The 21,019-nt window shown below is 36.9% G+C and overlaps 1 protein-coding gene across 5 annotated transcripts in view; it reads right to left on the reverse strand.

The window, feature by feature from the left end:
• LOC149811687 (uncharacterized) overlaps window positions 1-21,019 on the reverse strand; it is a 115,295-nt gene that overhangs the window by 69,159 nt on the left and 25,117 nt on the right. For all 5 annotated transcript variants that reach the window (XM_089993823.1, XM_089993820.1, XM_089993821.1 and 2 more), the window contains one exon: window positions 20,544-20,631. In XM_089993823.1, the coding sequence (XP_089849949.1) occupies window positions 20,544-20,631 (88 nt within the window). The remainder of the gene's footprint in view (window positions 1-20,543; window positions 20,632-21,019) is intronic.

Consider the following 21,019-nt stretch of genomic DNA (forward strand, 5'->3'; position numbering starts at 1 on the left):
AACCAGTGTTGTGAAAAGCGTTGAGGCGAGGCGAGGCGCTCCACCAAAATCTGAGGCGAGGCATAAGCCTTGAGGCGCAAAGCGTAAGCCTCAAAAAAAAATATTTAACTTAAAAAAACTATAAAAAGTATCTAAAATTATAAATAAATAAGAAATGTTTTATTGATGAAGCACCAACCAACACGAAATAAAAAATCTCAAATAAATACGGAAAAAATATGAGATTAACATGTAAAAATAACATTAATGCAACAACTTGATCTATGTAAGTATCTAAGAAATAAAATATGAGCATTCATTCAATAAAAAACTAACATTAACAACAAAATGCATATTAGCACTAACAACATCGTCATAATTAGAAAGTGCATGTTAACATTAACAACCAAATGTTAATGTATTTGTCCAAAACTCTTCAAAATGAGAGTGTTAACATTCACAATTATAACTGAAAGACCCCAAAAACATATAAATGGTCAATAGCTCTATGATATGAATTAGAGCCTAGGCTCTTGTTGTGTCTCGTCATCATCAATATCCAAGTCTTCAATATCATTATCTGAAGAATCCATATAAATAGGTTCTCCTTCATCTTCATTCTCTGACTCTTCATCATCTACACTTTCTTCATCCACGTCCTCAATTACTTCTTTTGCTTTTCTTTTTTCTTCAATAAAAAATCAGGTATTAAATATTTATGTTATGTAATTAAAAAAATACATTTATATTCATAGCTAGGTAAAAGGAATATAACTTTACCTCGATCTCTTGAAGACATGTCTTGCCTAGAACCACTTTGTGAAACATGAGGTGAAGTGACTTTTTCAATAGGCACATGCTCAATGGCATTTATGTCAAAGTTCAGATCCAACCATGAATCATCCAACCAATTGGGATCACTTGGCAACACTGGATCTTCCTTCTCCACAATCCACTCATCGTCTGAGTCTATATGATCTAGACATATAGGGTCTTTGGTAGCCCTCCTCTTCATATTTCTCTCTCTTAATTTCATATTGTACATTACAAAAACCAATGCATTCATCTTCTCTTGTTCAAGTCTATTCCTTCGTTTTGTATGCACCTATAATTTCAAATCATTGATAATCAAATGTAAGATAATTAAACTTATAAAAATGTATTTCAAAAATAAAACAAAAAGTCACAAACCAATGAGAATGTACTCCAATTCCTCTCACAGCCCGATGCACTGCATGTCAAACTTAGAATTTGAATTGCAAAATTCATCAACTCAGGATTTTCGTACCCAAATGAACTCCACCAATCAGCTGCATTCAAATAAAATAATAAAAAAATGATAAAAACATTAAGAATGTCATAATTAACAAAAATATAAAAAAATATTGACAAATAACAACATAATTGCAAACTTACCAGGACTTTTTAATTTTCTTGTTGTAACAGTTGCCTCTCTGTCAAACAACCTCTTTGCCTTTTTAAATGCATCGATTTGTGTTGTAATTTTCAACCGAATATTTGCATCACAAACTAATTTTTCAACACAATCGTAAAAGTCACTCATAACTTCTCCATCAGGGTTGAAGTTGTCAGCATAATGAAAATGTGGATTTAAATAATAGGCAGTTGCATGCAAAGACTTATAAAGTTGCAAGTCCCATCGTCTATCAATGATATCCCAAATAGGTTTATATTTTCTTTCGACATTGTCAAGGTTTGAAGCAATTTCCTCCTTCGCTCTATTCATTGCCTCATACAAAAATCTCATAGCAGGTTCGTCTGCATCAACGAGTCGCAACACTTTCACGAGAGGTAGTGTAGCTTTAATTACATATGATAAAAATATAAGAAATGTTCTTAGCATCAGATTTCTTATAGTAATTAGATGATCTAAAATTTGAATATAAGAACATCGACTTTAACTCTTTCTTATAACATCCAATACTATGAAGTGTAAGATATGTTGTGGCAAAACGAGTGACGACTGCACGCAGAAGTTCTTTCTTCTTTGTAAATTTTTTCATTAAATTTAATACCCATGTAGGACTATAAATGTATCTTGTACTTTTTTTTTGCCTTTTCCACTGTATCTTTAAAAATTGATATCTTTCCAATATCTTCTAACATAAGATCCAAGCAGTGCACTGCACATGGTATCCAAAAACATGTTTTTCCTGCTGTTAACATATTCTCAGCTACCACATAATTTGGTGCATTATCTGTAATGAATTGCACCACATTACTTTCACCAACTTCTTCAAACAACTTACAAATTTGCACCAGTTTTTTTCCATGTCGCTGATGTCAACGGACTTCAAAAATATTGTCCCAGATGAGATGTTCACAAGAAAATTAATTTTCTTTCTTTTTCATCTGTCCAACCATCTGCCATAATGTTGCAACCAACCTTTGGCCATTTTTTTTAACTCTTTTAAAATTTCATGAGTACAATCTACGTCGTCCTTCAAAATCCACGTTTTGATCTCGTGATAAAAAGGCGGTTTGAACCCTCGCCCATAATTTGCAATAGCTTCTACCATTGCACCAAAATACGGACTGTTGCAAAGATTAAATGATAAGGCATTTGCATAAAAAAATCTACCAATGGCACGACATACATTTTTTCTTTTATCCCTTTTGAAAACAGTGTTTATTGTGGTTTGTCGTGCTTCTTTGTTCACAAAAAGGTCCATAGGACCACCTGTACTTGTTTTTGCATCACTACATGATCCACTAGTTTCTTTATTCACATTATCGTCTGTTGATGATCCAAAATAGACACTTCTCCCGATATCCAACTTGTTTTGTTCTAACTCTTCTTTATTTTGCTTCTGATCCTTTAGATGATTCTAAAAACATCTTTTCACATCATGTGGAACCGCTTCGCACATGCTTACACCATGTTTTGTGTCAGCTAAGTGATGTTTTAGCCTATAGAAGCCTCCTATAGTCTCTTTATGACAGTAATTGCAAATTACATGTCCTACGAGTTTGGGATCTTTAGTAGGATTTGGAACTTTAACTCCACGATCTCATCCTACATCTTTTGCCATTGTTCAACTGCAAAAATACATATAACAAAATATATATTAACATCATGCATTCTACTGACCACATTACATGAAAACAAACGCAAAATAGACAAAGGGAACCACAACCAAAAAGACCAAATAAGCTTGTCCATGATTTGGCACAATCATTTTATTTAATTATGGCTGCTCCATTACATAATTGAGCAACAGGAGCTACCTTCCTCATGTGTGCCAAAGTAATAGAAACAAAACAATGACGGCATACATAACTCTTCTGTAATGTAACAGACTAATATACAAGATGCTAACTGAAGGCATAGTAGTCAGGAAGTTGCAAATCTATCAAAATATAATGTGAGTTGAAAGGTCCTTTAAGTAATTTGTCCATCTTAACTAGGTTTGGTCCGTTGCAAGTTTTGTAAACCAAACCCATGATTGTGATCTCTTTAGTTCTTTTAGTTGAAAACACATACCACATTCAAAACTTGTCATGTTTAGTCAGATTTTTAAAGAAATCTAAAAATCAGCATACTGTATTACACTAAAACTTCAACATAAGTATTAATGTACTGCAGTTTTTTTTAACTAGTCTCACTAGTATTAATGTATCTAAAAACGATAATTAATAAATTAACAACTAAATTCTAATCTAAATACAGGAAATAAAATTTCAGAGATTGAAAATAAACTTAACAAGAAAATGATGGCAAATGCAAGCAAAAAAATAAGACACCCGATGCAGAGAACTATTAGTAGTGATGCAAACACAGATTAGCAACTAAAAGTAAAGATACAAGTTCAGCAATCCACAGGAATGTATTACAATCCTAATCGATTCAAACATTTGCATGAATTTTTTCACAGAACAAAGCAACGTAAAGTAGAGAAAGATATTACATACGAAAAGGATAAAAAAGGAGAAACAGAAAAGAATTGTTAATGAACCAGCACCATAATCAAGTAAACTACAAAAATCGTCAACGCACAAAGCACAATCAACAGAACGAAAGCAGAACCAACTCCAACCCCCTGTCGACAAGGCAAATGGCAGGGGGGTTGGAGCCCCCTGCCGGCAAAGCAAGAAGGGCAGGGGGTGCAGAGCCCCCTGCCTGACGACAAGGTGAGCGACAGGGGGCGGAGCCCCCTACCGAAAAAGAAAGAGACAGGGGGCTTTGCCCCCCTGTCGGTCGACCAAGAGAGAAAAGCAGAGGGGGGGAACCCCCTGCCCACGAAAGGCGACAACAGGGGGCACCGCCCCCTTGTTGGTAGACCCCAAAAGAAAGGCAGGGGTAACCCCATGCCGACGAGAGGTAACGACAGGGGGCAGAGCCCCCTTATCGGTCGACCCCAAAAGAAAGGCAGGGAGTAACCCCATGCCGATGAGAGGCGACGACAGGGGCAGAGCCCCCTATCGATCGACCCAAAAAGAAAGGCAGGGGGTAACCCCCTACCTAACGACAAGGTGAGCGACAGGGGGCGGAGCCCCCTACCGAAAAAGAAAAAGACAGGGGGCTTCGCCCCCCTGTCGGTCGACCAAGAGAGAAAAGCATAGGGGGGGAACCCCCTACCCACAAAAGATGACGACAGGGGCTCCGCCCCCCTGTCGGTCGACCAAGAGAGAAAAGCAGGGGGGGAACCCCCTGCCGACGAGAGGCGACGACAAGGGGCTTCGCCCCCTTGTCGATCGACCCCAAAAGAAAGGCAGGGGGTAACCCCCTGCCGACGAGAGGCGACGACAGGGGGCTCTGCCCCCCTGTCGGTCGACCCCTCATGGAGAAGAAGCAAACAAGAGGGTTTACCTGTCACCGGAAAACGCAGAGGAAAGGCGGCGTCGGGGATGTCAGTCGAGGTCGCCAAAACGGACGGCGGTGGCGGTGGCGGTGAGTCACTGGCGCCCTCGCAACAGAGAAAAGAAGACGGTGGTGGCCAACGGGTCGTCGACGCCTTCTCAGCAGAGGAAAGAAGGTGGAAGAGGCGATGACCGGCGGCGGGTGGTGGCCGGCGACAGCGGTCGCGGGGGACAAGAGGGGACGGAGTGGAGAGAGAAGGAGTGAGGGCCTTTGCCCCTCGCCCGAGGCGCCTGTGTCTTTTTTAAAGACGCAGGTTCTCGATCCTTCGAGAATACGGGCCTGGGTCCGGGTCGGACTCAGGTCCGGGCCATCCGATTTTTTAATGCGCGCCTCACGTTGAGGGGCGCCTCGCCTCAATGAGTACGCCTCAAGGCACATGAGGCGTACGCTTTTATGGTTTTGCGCTTTTTGAGTGCGCCTCAAGGCAAAAAGGCCCTCTCCTTGAGGCGAGGTGCGCTTTTTGCGCCTTGAGGCACGTTTTTAACAACACTACTTCGAACTAATATAATGCAAAGGCTTTGACTATGAAGACTTGAGTCGTACTTAAGTCAGGTCCTTTTTTGTATCCAAAATGACCCGAATATGCCCCTCGCCTAAGGCGCGGGAAATCGTGATTTTCAGTGTTGTGATTGGTCTTCTTTCTGAGAAATCAATATCATTTTCATCGTTGTAGTACTATCAGACATGCACAACATGTTCGTACATCGATGAATGGTTTTGAGGTTTATGACAAACCTCGATGTGTGATAATATACCATTAATCATGTAAGCAGACATGATTGCCTTAACAAGCAAGATGTTCGATTTGGTTTAAAAGACCAGAGCATATTGAATGGGTTGTCAGATAAAAAAAAGACCTGACACACCCATTCATCCTTTGGTTCTGTCAAGAGAGAGGATAAGAAGTACAAACTCCGATGGACAAGTTAACAACTATGCTTCTCGAGTGGCAATGGCTCGGCGTCCTCGGTAATCGGAGTTAGGGGATTGGACTACCAAATATTATATTAGGTGGTAGATCCTATTGACTTCTGCAGAAGTTCGGATACGTCCCCCGTTTATTCCCACCTTTAGAGAATTCTCTCTCGGTCTCTGAAATCGTCTCCATTGGAGCAGACTCAACTAGTCGTTCGGGTTATAATTTACATAAAATAATAAATCACCGAACAATCTCAGTTGTTTCTATGTTTTGTCCTTTGAGTACTCATAGGTCGTTAATTATCGAAACAAGATTATGATGTTCACTCTGCTTCTTTTGAAACCGAATGTTGTGAAATCTGATAATGCATATGTTAGTCTTGTCTGATATCAATGCACCTAATAGGCTTTCATGAGTCTGACCTGTTTTATGCGATACAGGTGATGAATAGGCTAATGCTGCAGAAGATGGCGCGATGATATCAAGAATTCACTTTCTCTGTCGTTCGCTCCTGAGCACTTTTGTAATTTTGTATAATGACTTTTTGTAATAACTCTTTCTATATAAAACCTTGTTTTGAATCCTCATGGTTTTAAATGGATGTATGAAAATGGGGACCCAATTTGTTGAATGAAAAATTCGCCTATAATCCGCCTAAGGTTCACCGACTTGTTCTTTTCAAACATTGTTTTAGCTGAACTGTCATTTTCAACTCTGAAAAAGGATTGATTGTTAAAATTTCAAAATTTTCGTAAAATTTACAAGTTCGGGATTTTGGAGTGTTACACATTTTGATCAACCACTCAAGGCAGAGCCAAAAGATGCTTTACAACACTTAACGTAGGATAGCAACATTTCTTAATACTAAAAGGAACCATCCATTATAATACAAATAATGGGACTGACAGCTATTAGAAGGGATACTTCTTTATGTCCCCTATGACAAGCATAAAGTCATAGCAATATCTTCACAAGGTAGACAGTAGATATCACATCTTATATATCTCCAAGATCTTGAATCTCTACTTATCAACAAAAATTACTAAAGAAGATAACAAGATTTTTCAAAATCATGAAATTTTCACATGGCCTGAAAATTCTTATGTTAATTTTATGACATTTTCATGATGTAATATTGTTCTTTCGTGATATTGTTAAGTTGTACTTGTATATATATATATATATATTGTATTTTCATACATATATATATACATATATATATATATATTCATATATATGTATATTTATATTTTATTTATAATGATGTAATAGGTAAATACCCATTAGGGGTATTTTGGTCATTTCAATCTTTGTAATAGGTTGTGCTCATTAAGAGCACATTAGGGTCTTTACTTTATTCTTTTCTTTTTGTCCTTTTATGTTTTTATAGGGACTATTTGGTTAAATACCAAATATAGTTGTCGTTTTTTTTTTTTGACAAATAAACCTAGAGTTGACTAGTCAATAGAGCTGTCGGAACAGTCCAACAGCTCTATTGAAGTCTCCCTCTCTCTTGTATGTGTATAAATAGGGGCTTTTATCCCTTTTCATTTCTATGAATATCTTTTATGTTTTGTATTATTCTCTTTAGTTCTTTAATGTCTTGAATGCACTTAGTGTTTGTGTTGTACCTTTGTGCTCTTGTATTGTCTCTTAGTTGGACTTATGTATGTGCATGTGCACTTTGTGTTTATGATCTTGTAAGCCCCAAGAGGCCCTCATTTTGTATTTTCGCATATTTCATTACATGGTATCAGAGCCAAGAAAACCTTCTTGGTATTTTGCCTCTTTTGGGTCTTAGGATTCTTTGGTTCGATTTTGTGCTCCGTGAAAGATTTGTGATTGTTGTGTGGCTTGGATTAAAGAGAAATTTTGACCCGGTATGTATCTTATATCTTCAAGTATTAGTTGTGTTATCTATCCCATGCATTATGCATTAGAAAACAACTATTTTCCTTATCTTTGAAAAATTATTTGTTACTTATATAAAAGATTAAATCTTTAAATGTTTTTAAAAAAAATTATCATTAAATTTATTTTTATTAAATATTTTATAAGGTTTATAATATTTGTTTGATCTTGTAAAATTAAATATGTGTATGCTTTTATGAAATCTAGTTCGAATCTTAGTTTTTCAAAACTTGCTTTACTTGATATGTACCTATATGATCTAGTATTCTTGAGCATGTATTGTTGGCATTTAGATGCTTTATTTAAACTTTTTTTGTCAAATCATGTTTGTATTTATTGTTGAACTTTTTTTTGTTTCTTTTTAAAAAATTGTCATATATTTTAAAATAATTTGAAATGGTGTTGTGTGTCTTTCACAAGTATGATCTTATGAAATTTTGCTTAACTTGTGTTTAATTTTTTTTTATTTACTCTTGGTGTATTCTTATGTAAAACTTAAAGTAGCTTATGAAGTATTAATAATTATGATCTAGCTTATGAATAAATAATTTTTATATTGATATTTGATCCTTGTGAATTTGTGATTGCCTTACATAATGAATGAGATTGTCTATTCGCCTATGTCACAGGGATTCGGCTAGCAGGGTGCCGCACCCGCGTCGACGCGACTCGACGCGGGTGCGTGTCCGGGTGCGGCACCGGGTGCGGTCAACCCTATCCTGGGTGCGTTGACCGCACTCAGGATCATTTTGGTCCATTCTTGTTTTGGATTTATTTTTTTTAAAAAAAAATTGCCCAAATGGGCTGCGAAATTTTTTTTTAAAAAAGTAATGCTGACAGCAGCTGTCTGTCAGCTGCTGACAGCAGCAGCAGCTGTCAGAACAGCTGCAGCAGTCTGCTGACAGCAGCTGCTGTCAGCTGCAGCAGCTGCTGACAGCTGCTGTCAGCCGCAGCAGCTGTCTGTCAGCTGCTGACAGCTGACAGAGCTGCTGACCCCCTTGATATATATATATATATATATATTTTACATTTTTGCCCCTGTCGCACCCCCGCACCCGGGTTTTTTGGAAGTGCCGAATCCCCGCACCCGAACCCGCACCCGCGCCCGCACCCGCACCCATGTGACATAGCTATTCGCGCATAAGATATTGAGCATGATTTCTTATGGGAGTTATTCATTTTAATAAATGCCTTTTGTGGTCCTTTTGTAAGACAATAGTTAAGTTATTGGGGGTTTCTCTTATTGGTCCTTTTGTGGTTATTACAGAGTTGGCAGTCGAGGAAGCAGGAGCGGGAAGTGGAAGGGGGAAGCGAGGCACTTCTAAAATTTTAGGAAGCGGGAAGTGCGGGACGACTTAGAAGCGAACCAGGAAGCGTCTCAGAAGCGACCTAAGAAGCGCAGAAGGAAGCGACATAGGATTCGAATGAGAAGCGAAAGGGAAGCGAATAAGAATCGAAAGGGAAGCAAAAATGTAATTATATAGTTTTATTTTATCAAAAAATAAGATTTATGTCATTGTTGACAAAATAAAACATGTATTTAAGACAATAAATAATATAAGTTGCAATTATCTAACAAATGCATCATTTGCAACTTTCAAGCATTTATTTAAACAACTAGCTGCAGCATATTAGTTGCCCCACTCTTCTGATAGAGTAAATGAGCCGAGCCTGGGTGTGCCCAGGCTCGGTATATCAAAGAATTCATACTTAATAGGGATGATAAGCTCAATCATTCTCGGTATACATTTTGTATAATATGCTTTCATATTACAACTTATATATTTTTATAATATGAATTCAAGAATTTTCCTATAATATATTTTTTATATAATATACTTATAAGTATCTCTTTTGTTTCTTTTATCATGCTCGGTACACTTGATCAACATGTAAGTTCAGAATTCACATAAAGCAAAGTCACTTCAAGAGATCAAGGAGAGAATGGAAGTCTCCAATATCAGACACCATAATGAAACCATAAGACAACTTGTAGAGGCAGAACATGTTTTTCATTGACTTTGAAATTGAAAACAATAATCCATATATATCCAACAGTGAAAGAATAATAAAAGTGATCCAATCAATCTGATCAGGATTCAGGCACTCGTAAAAATGACTTAAAACCTACAAGAATGATAAAAAAATACTGTATTAACCCTTATTCCTAATACATAATTACACCAATACTCTACATGAATATGTCAATTTGAGGAAAATTAAGAAGCAAAAGGTTGATTAAAGATGGCTATTCCACATATGACATGAAATATACAAATCCTGACTCAAGATATTACCATGAACAAATGTTTACTTTACCATGCTAACACCATGTAATTTAGCCATACTATTCATTTACCAATGCACACCTTTTCACTCTTCAAGAATTAATACAGACAATTTCAATGTGCTTGTTCTTTCCATGCTATATTAGAATGATGGAGATGTAACATAGCACTATTTTCATAATACAACAAAAACTCATGTGCTGATGGCATGATTCCCATCTGCAGTACCTGCTGCTACAATACGTCACAGGGATACTCCAACTTAATCCCATATCATGTCCCCTTGTAATAGAAAATTTCACAAAAATGGCATATGACGTAGAGGTTTTGCAGTCACTACCCTGGCAGCATAAAACTCTGAGGGCTTACCACCGAGGTGGTATCCCATGTGGTAAGCGGGTCCTGTGCTAAGCTGAAAGCTGGAATCCCTCTGCCTGGTGGGGCTTAAGAGATGGTTAGGGTCTGCCTGACCCCAGCTTGCCTTAATAAAAACAAAAGAAAAAAAAACTTTGAACGAGAGTCGCCATGCTTGGCTTGTGAAGGGGTTGCAGTCGTGCGATGAGCGTGAGAGAAGAGATGGAGAGAATCGAGATAGAGAGAGTGAGAGGAGAGCGTATCTGAACATATTCATTGCCGGACATCGGTGGAGGAGGTCGTCAGAATTTCTAGAGGTCACTGAAACTCGGAAGTCGGTGGCCGGAAACGAGAGAGCGAGAGAGAGAGGGAGGAGTTAGATGGTAGGTGAAAAACAAAACCCTAAACCCCTCTTTTGGTTTTGTGTTTTCACGAGTTTTATGCAATGTCCATTTTGCCCTTATTAAGAAAATGTTTCCTTTAAATTTTTTGTTTCTCACGTGTTAATTTTTTTTTAAAAAAGGGCAAACTCGTCTTTAATGTGTTAAGCATCTGAAACGTGTCCCCCTTTAAAGGGGTACGCGAATCCCTTTAAAGGGGTATGCGTCCCCATATAAAGGGAGACGTGTTTCCCTTTAAAGGGAAATGTGTACCCCTTTAAAGGGAAACACGCTTCCCTTTAAAGGGAAACGCGCTTCCCTTTAAAGGAAGACGCGCTTCCCTTTAAAGGGAGACGTGCTTCCTAAATTGCGCATGCGCTTCCCCCACGTGTTTCGGAAGCGCCGCGTTTCGTGCTTCCAAAGCGCGTCTCAGGGAAGCATGCTTCCCCTAGTCCATAGACATTTCTGGTAACTCTGGGTTATTATGACTATGTTATTTTCTTAGTCTCGTGGCTCTTTAATGGAGATTATCTTACATTTTTTGCATGGAATTTAAATATTATATTTTTATTGCATACTTAGTTTTCTAATAAAATATTAAGTTGAGAATTATGAAAAACTTTTTTGTGTTTGCCTTTTGTGGGTGTTATAAGTGTTTCCCTCATGGTTCACTTTTATACTTGTCCATTATTGATAGACGTACTTGTCCACTTAGATCTTTGGTGGACATGTGTGTTCTTGATTAAAGACTCTTGATTCATTGCATACTAGTTATTTAGAAAATATTATTTTTTATATTGTGGCCTCTTTGGTATATACCCTTTGTGCCTTAATCTATCACTTGCATATATGCTTAAATGTGTTTTTATGCATATCTTATATGATTCTTCATAGCTTTTATATAAGATACGTGGCTTTAAGTTATTAAGATTATTGCATATACATGAGTTTATGATCTCCTTATGAGTATCCATGATTAGTTGTAATTGTGTATCTACTTGGTCTTCTATATGGTTCTTTGAGAATCTCTATATATGTTTTGGCCCTCTTTAATGTTATATGCCATTGTTGTCTCATAGTATACTTGTAATATAGATTAAGTTATCTCTATATATAACTTGCTTATATTGACTATACATATGATTGCATCAATTGACATCTTGTTGCGCATATGATTGCACTATATTCATTCTAATTTTTCATCTACTGTTATTGAATTTGATTTGAAACTTTGTTTTTTCAAATCGGTTCTTATATATGAACTCACTTATTTGAAAATTGATTTCAGTGAGTATTTATTGCCTTCTTATGGCATTTGTTTTGTCCATCACAGATTTTTTTATATGATGCATCTTTTGTTTTTTGCCTTGTTGCTTTTGTTAAACCAAAGTTGTTTGTTGGGATAAGTTGTGTGCACCTTAGTTTTGTCAGTTTGGATTGTCGGCTTAAAGTTTGGCTCTAACTGATGTTTGTTTGATCTCTAGTTCTGTGAATGTATTGTATCACTCATTTGGATATTTGGTCATTTGTATCATGGATGCTTATAATTATGTTTATTTGTGATGGCTATCTATTTTTTAAACCATGGTGTTTTGAAAGATTGTGAAATTTAATATTTCTGCCTTGATTTGTAAATCTTTTTCTTACCTTCTTGATGACATTAGTTTCTTTTCATTACAAGCTCTATTACCTCATGTGTTTCCTCTTATTATGTCTCTTATTTAAGTGTCATTTTATATAGACAAGAGACGTTTTTCAACTATAGCAAATTATGCGCACCCATTTGTTATTTACACTTTTTGTGTGTTTATTTTGCCCGTATGTGGCATTGTGATTATGATCTTGTCCACACTTTTTATGTATTTTTTAGCTCATTATTAGCATTTTTATTATGTTCTTGTTCTAGTAGGTGATACACTTGTTTAAGTGTCATTTTATGTAGACGACATAATGTTGGTTAGTCACACTTTTTGTCTGTGTTTTAGCCCATTAGTGGCATTATGATTATGAGCTTGTTCTAATAGCTGATACACTTGATTTTTGAGGTTTAGAGCTCTAATGAGGTGATTGCTTGTGGTGATCGAACTATTGTTGAGATTTACAAATATCATTCTTTTTGTTGTATGGGATTTTTAAAATCTCTCTATAAAATTTCTAAACTTTATATTAAGATTGATGTTTGGTCCTTTGTGCTTAAGCCCATTCTAGGTTATGTAAATGAATCCTAACGGGTTATGATTTGTGAGATTGCTTGCTTTCATTATTATGTGCATTAAATATGCTTTAATTGCATGTTGGATGTATATGTGTTTCATATTAATTATCTTGTTCACATTGTTGTATGCATGAATTTAATTATCTCCTATTTTCTTGAGCGTTCTTTTGAATTGTTATATTTTATATGCATGTTGTCAGTAATGATTTGTTATTTCATTTGAAATGTTTTTCTAAAAATCCTTGGGATATTATTTATGCATAATTGTTTATCCCTTCTTGATGATTTATGTCTTTTAGTGATCAAATTCTCTTATGATAAATATTTATGTTTTTCTTGAAAAAAAATATTTTGATTTTGGGTTTATGGAGAAAAGATTTTCATCGGCGGTAACCTTAATGGACATGTAGGCATTAGTAGGGATGGATTTGAGAGTATCTATGGAGGCTATGGTATAGGAGAAAGAAACGAAAGTGGAGAAAGGATTTTAGATTTTGGTTTGTCCTATGATATTATCTTAGCAAACACTTGGTTTAGGAAGAGTGACTCTCACCTAGTAACATTTAAAAGTGGGGTTAATACGAGTCAGATAGATTTTTTCCTACTTAGAAAGAGAGATAGGGGTTGTTGCATCGATTGTAAGGTTATACCAGGAGAAAATGTAGCTACACAACATATAGTCTTAATTTCAGATCTTAGAATTAGACAATGCCGCAAAAGGGATAGACATAGGATAGATCCTAGAATTAAGTGGTGGGCACTGAAAGGAGCTAAACAAGGAATGTTTGTAGAGCAAGTAGTTAAGGAAGTTGATTGGTGTCTCAAAGAGGATTCAAAATCAATGTGGAATAAGATAGCAGGTGGCATGAGAAAGATAGTTAAGGAGGTACTGGTGAGTCTAAAGGCGGTGCACCGCTAGGTAAGGATACATCATGGTGGAACGAGGATGTCAAATTAGCTATTAAGGTTAAAAGAGAGTGTTATAGAAATCTAAGTAAGAGTCGTGATAATGAGAATTTGGAGAAGTATATGATAGCAAAGGAAGCTAAAAAAGTAGTTTGAAACGTGAGGGATAAGGTATATAAGGAGGTTTATGACAAGTTGGATACCAAAGAGGGCGATAAGGATATTTATAGGTTTGCAAAGATGAGAGATAGGAAATCGAGGGATCTGAGTATGGTTAGATGTATCAAAGATGAAACACAAAGGGTTTTAGTCAAAGATGAGGAGATTAAGGAGAGTTGAAAAAATTATTTTGATAAGCTTTTTAATGAAAGTCATGCTCAGGATCTTGGAGACTTCTCCGTTCCTTTTCATGAGATCAATCGTGACTTCATGCGCAAAATTCAAAAGAAAGAAATTGCAGAGGTTTTGAAGAAAATGAAATCAAGAAGGGTGGTTGGCCCAGATGGTATACCTATCGAGGCTTGAAAATGCTTGGAAGAGAAAGGTTTAAAATAAGTGTAGCTGAAATGCGTATGCTTAGATGGATGTGTGGAAATACAATAAAAGATAAGATTCGGAACGAGGAGATACGTAAGAAGGTAGGCATTGCACCCATTGAAAATAAGATGAGAGAGAATCGTTTACGGTGGTTTGGACATATTCGACGAAGGCCTAATGATGCTCCAGTTAGAAGGATGGAGAAATGGGAAAATATATTAGTTAAAAGAGGTCGGGGTAGGCCTAGAAAGACATGGATGGAGATGATAGGAAAGGATATGAATGCTTTGAACCTCACCGAGGACATGGCATTTGATAGAAATGATTGGAGGAGAAGGATTCATGTGGAAGACCCAGAATGATTTTCTTTTTTTGGTTCATATCGTCGACCCGAATTGTTTTGGGATGAAGGCGTAGTTGTTGTTGTTGTTGTTTATGATTTGATTTCATAAAAATTTATCCTTGAAGTATGCTTTTCTTATCTTTCTTAATGTTTATTTAATACTTTTCTTGTTCAAAAATATAATTGTTTTAAAAACTTTATAACTATTGAGTTAGGATATTTTTCTGTGTAGTTGGAACCTTTGTTTTGTTCTCTCTGCATGTTCTTAAAGATGTGATGGATTGAAAAAGGAATACCTTTGATGCATCATATCATGAAGATGGAGATACACGATGAAGGCGTTTGGGGATGATAACCAATGAAGACATTCAGAGACTTGTATTTGCAAAATTCTCTTATGTGACATAAAAATAGAGACTTCTAATGAAAGACACTTGAAGATTTTGATCCTTCTAGTTGATTTTTTTTGCATTTTCAAACTTTCAATATGTCACACCGTAAATTTGAGGGGGAGTGTTAAGTTGTACATGTATATATTTATATATATATAGGAAAATGGGTCCGTGCTAAACCAATTTGGTGTTAAACCGTGTGCTAAATGGGTTTTTCGGGCTTCTCCTGTGCTTTTTATGCAGTTTTGGCCCCATAAATGTGTTGGGCATGGTCGGTTTACTAAGAATCCACACCTGGATCATGTGATTTCGATGAAAAAAATGATGTTTGGAGTCTTGAAAATTTACAAAGATTTTGGACCCTTGATTTTTCGAACTTTATAAAAACCCACCAATGTGTTGGAATCAAACGCTTCAAGAGTTGATCCCTCTAAAATCAAGTACATAGATCACATCTACATCTGTACTGTCAGAATTTAAAATAAAATGAAAAAAGCCCAAAAAACTCTTTAGCATGCGGTTTAGCACCAAATTGGTTTAGGACCAGAGTTACCAGTCGAGGAAGCGAGAGTGGGAAGAGATACGGGAAGCGGGAGCGGGAAGCGAGGCACTTTCAAAAATTTAGGAAGCGGGGAAGCGTGGGACCACTTAGAAGAAAAATCCGAACCGTCTCGAAAGCGACCTAGGAAGCGAACCGGAAGCGACCTAGGAAGCGAACCGGAAGCGAGGGGAAAGCGAAAAAAAATGAAAAAAAATGGGGAAGCAAGGGGGAAGCGTGGGGAGAAGCGTGCTTCCCAAAAAAGGGGGACGCTTCCCCTCACGCTTCAAAAGCGCGACGTTTCGCGCTTCGGGGAAGCGCGCTTCCCCTTTTGCCTAGGCCCTTCCGGTAACTCTGTTTAGGACGGACCCATTACTATATATATACATTATATATATATATATATATATATTGTACATATATATATATATATATTGTACATATATACATATAGAGTAATGGGTAGGTGCTAAATGAAATATGCTAAATGATATGTGCTAAATGGGTTTTTCAAGTTTTATTCATTTTATTTTTAAATTCTGACCTTACATATGTGATATATGTACTTGATTTTATAGGGATCAACTCTTTAAGTGTTTAATTCCGACATATGGGTGGGTTTTTATAAGGTTCGAAAAATCAACGGTCCAAAATCTTTGTAAATTTTGAAGGCTCCAAATATCATTTTTTCATCGAAAACCTGTCACATGGGTGAGGGTGCGGGTGCAGGTGCGGGGATGCGGCACTTCCAAAAAACCCGGGTGCGGGGGTGCGGTAGGGGCAAAAATGTAAAAAAAAAATTATATATATATATATATAATTTTGAAGTTTTAACAGTTTAACATTTAACAGTTAACATTGTCATAATATGATTCATCATGCATACAGTATATCAACCTAAATATCAAATTATCAATCAAATAAGTAAAGCAATTACATAAATCGACCTAAATATCAATCAAATAAGTAAAGTATAAAAGAACTAAATTACATACCAAAGTATATCCTGATGAAGTAATGGATGTTAATAATTTTCTTCTTCATCATCAAATGCATCATTAGAAGGAATACTGGGCTCAGTTAAATCCATGTTTGTTATGTTAAAATCATGTTCTCCCTCAAAGTCACACTCTTCTGGGTTTACATCCTAAAATTTGGATGTTCCTTGACTGCGTTATAAACCCAATTTGAAAATGATAAATACAATACAAGCATATTTAAATGAAAACTAAGAAATAATCAAATAACTAAGAGAGCAAATTGGTACCTGTATTCATCATTGCTTCGCGAAAGTAATCGAAGATTTGAATAAACATATACTAAATCCTCTGCACGCTTGCTAGTGAGTTTATTTCTCTTCATGTTGTGGATTTGAGAATATGTGCTCAAATTTCTTTCACAACAAGATGACCTAGCAGACTGTGATAGCAATCTTAATACAAGACATTGGAGAAGAGGTGTTTCTGATCCAAATGTTGACCACCATGTAATAGGATCTATATTATCTTCTTCTCTCGCGAATAATGCCGGTCCATATAATCTTGAAGATGAAAATTTTTCAAACTCTTGTGTGACTTGATGTAGAAGATATGATTCTGGAAAAAGTCTTGTCATACACATATTTCTATGTCTTGATAGCTCTGGGTCTAAATTTGGAGGGACACGACCAATACCACCAGCCCGCCACTTATTTGCATAATATTTTGGATTAAGAGAATGTGTCATGCAATGCAAAGGAGTGTTGCTCTTATCTCATCTTCTGACTAAAACTGAATGAATATGATTAAAAAAATCTGAATCATCCAATGCAGGATTTTTTTCTTCATGCTTGAAAACTATAGCTTGTATTTTTTCGATCATATTATCCCACATTTCATAAACTCTGTGAAGCATGGGCTCATCCTTATCAACTTCTCTTAACATTTCCCAAATAGGTTGCGTAAATTGAAGGAAGTATACCACTCTGTCCCAAAACTCATCATCAAGAATGAATTTTTTAATTTCTTGAGCCTTGATATCATCATCAGCACGATAGAATGTCCAATTTTCATCAGTCACCATGTTAATCAAAGCATTCTTCACTCTTTTAATCCTCTTCATCATCACAATGATGGATACAAAACGTGTTTCAGCGACCTTCAACAATTTCAAATCAGAATGCCTATTAAATATAGCATTAGCACGATGGTGGTTAACAACAAAAATTCCTAATGCTTTTGACATTTCTTTCTAAATCTTTAATCCATGAACATAAAGCATATGCTTGTGAATTTTCTTCTTCTTTGGGGTTGCAGATGCTCTTTAGAGCTAGATTTAAGTTGTGTGTTACACAGGGAGTCCAAAAAATATGAGTGTACGCACTCTCCAAACTCAACGCTGCACTTTTACAAACAGGAGCGTTATCTGTAATGATTTGTACCACTTTCTGATCACCCATTTCTTTTATGACTTCTATAAACAATCCCTTCAAATACTCTGCATTTTTATATTCCCCAGATGCATCAACTGCTTTCAAGAATATTGGGTCACTAAGCGAACAAGCAATGAAATTGATTAATGGACGCCTTTGAATATCTGTCCATCCATCAGACACAATAGAAACTCCATTTTGCTCCCATGAATATTTTTTAATCTCTAGCAACCTCTCCACATTTGCCCTCTCTTCTGCAAGAAGTGTGGTTCATATTTTTTCTGAACTTGGAGGCACATAACCACTCAAATTACAATTTTCCAAGGATGTTACTAAATCCTTCTAATAAGGATTTCTAGCCGCATTAAATGGGAGTGAACCAGAATAAAAATACCTCCCAACTTTTCTATCTAATTCTTCTCTTCCATATGTATTGAATGCTACTTGTATCATTCCTCTACCTCCTACATTGACTTTTCTTTTCTTTTTCAGCATCTTCTTGGTGGCTTGCAAATGGCACACTGACTGCAGAAGAATCGGCCATTGTCTTTCTCTTCTCAAGAGCCTAGGAGGCAGAGCCTGGGAGGCGGAGCTGGGGCGGCGATGGGAGAGAGCTCGAGCTCAGGGGGAGAGGAGAGGAGAGATTAGGGCAAAAAAAAAATTTGCCCTAATCCTCCTTTTCATCGGGGAAATTTTTTTTTTTTAACGCCCAAACAGTGGACAAAAATGACCTGGGTGTGTTGACCGCACCCGGTGCCGCACCCGGTGCCGCACCCGCGTCGCGTTGACGCGGGTGCCCAAACAGTGGACAAAAATGACCCTGGGTGCGTTGACCGCACCCAGGGTCGTGTTGACCACACCCGATGCCGCACCCGCGTCGCGTCGACGCGGGTGCGGCACCTGTTTTGCCGAGTCCCTGTGACATAGTCGAAAACACATGATTCAGGTGTGGATTCCTCGTAAATCGACCATGCCCAACACATTTATGGGGTCGGAACTGCGAAAAAAGACCGAAAGAGTAGAAAAACCAATTTATCAAGTATCATTTAGCATATTTCATTTAGCACCTACCCATTACTTTATACATATATATATATATATATATATATATATATATATATTATTTATAATGATGTAATAGGTAAATACCCATTAGGGGTATTTTGGTCATTTCAGTCTTTATAATAGGTTGTGCCTATTAGGGGCACATTAGTACTTTTACTTTATTTTTTTCTTTTTATCCTTTTATGTTTTTATAGGCACTATTTGGTCAAATACCAAATAGAGTTGTTGGGTTTTTTTACTAGTCAACATAACATTGAGTTGACTAGTTAATAGAGTTGTTGGAACCAGAGTTATCAGTCGAGGAAGCGGGAGCGGGAAGCGGGAGCGGGAAGCGGGAGCGGGAAGCGAGGCACTTTCAAAATTTTAAGAAGTGGGGAAGCATGGGACTACTTAAAAGAAAATTTTGAACCGTCTCGGAAGCGACCTAGGAAGCGAACCGGAAGCGAGGGGGAAGAGAAAAAAATGGAAAAAATGGGGAAGCGAGGGGGAAGCGTGTTTCCCATAAAAGGGAAACACGCTTCCCATAAAAGGGAAGCGCGCTTCCCAAAAAAGGGAAACACGCTTCCCATAAAAGGGAAGCGCGCTTCCCAAAAAAGGGGGACGCGCTTCCCCTCACGCTTCGGAAGCGCAACGTTTCGCACTTCCGAAGCGCGTTTCCCCTTTTACCTAGGTGCTTCCGGTAACTCTGGTTGGAACAGTCCAGCAACTATATTTATAGTTGTTGGAACAGTCCAACAGCTCTATTGAAGTCTCACACTCTCTTGTATGTGTATAAATAGGGGCTTTTATCCCCTTTCATTTCTTAATGCTTCTCTTAAACATTCATACTCAATAATATGAATATTTTTTATGTTTTATGTTCTTCTCTTTAGTTCTTTAATGTCTTGAATGCACTTAGTGCTTGTGTTGTGCCTTTGTGCTCTTGTATTGTCCCTTAGTTGGACTTATGTATGTGCATGCGCACTTTGTGTTTATGAACCTGTAAGCCCTTAGAGGCCTTCATTTTATATTTTTGCATATTTCATTACAGATATAACAAGGAAAAATGGGAATGTCCTCTCATTTCTACTCTCAAAAACTTTTATGATTTTTGCTCTTAAGGTTTAACATAGTTTAGCCTAGAAAGAAATGATTATGCCTAGAGAAAAAAAGGGAAGGCCAAACAAGTCACTTGCATAGCAAAAATAGCAAGTGGAAACCAGAACCTGAAGTAAATAATCCTTATCAATCTTGATAAGATGAATATACACTCATAGGAGAAATTTCCAAACCAAGGACATAAAGAAATGGACAATAACTTCCCATGTCATGAAGCTGGCTGATTTAACAGCCTGTAACTCACGATAATTCTGAATATGGAAAACAGTTTATACAATTTAGATAAATTTACTGACATATCTTAAAAAGAAAAAGATATAGCAAACCTTAGCAATTAGCTTCCCACTCAGTTTCACATACAAACAATCACGAGTTTCTCGTAATGCTTTCAATGTTGCATAATAATTGTTAGCTCTGTAAAAGAATAAAACAACAAACTGTCAAAGAATATAGGAACCACTAGGTGACTAGTCAATGCTGCAGTCCTAGAACAAAAAGAAAAGGCAACTGAAAGGAACTCAAAGCTATTTCCAAAATCAATCAAATTAGCATAAGACATGAAAATACAAACATACAACTTTACACATGCTAAACAGTTCAAAGCTATAATGGATAAAAAACTCAACCATAAATTGAATCACATCAAATCATGTTTGTCATTGAAATATCAACAACTCAACCACTACTAGATGCAATTAGCATTTTCAGCTCAAGTCTTCCACCAATTTATTTACATATTGGGAAAAAGTAGAGAAATGAAAAATAAAATGCTTGACTATGAGTAATGAAAATCAAGGAGGTA

This window comes from Nuphar pumila, chromosome 17 (genome assembly GCF_984573655.1).
Source record: "Nuphar pumila chromosome 17, dmNupPumi1.hap1.1, whole genome shotgun sequence".
Classification (NCBI taxonomy): Eukaryota; Viridiplantae; Streptophyta; class Magnoliopsida; order Nymphaeales; family Nymphaeaceae; genus Nuphar; species Nuphar pumila.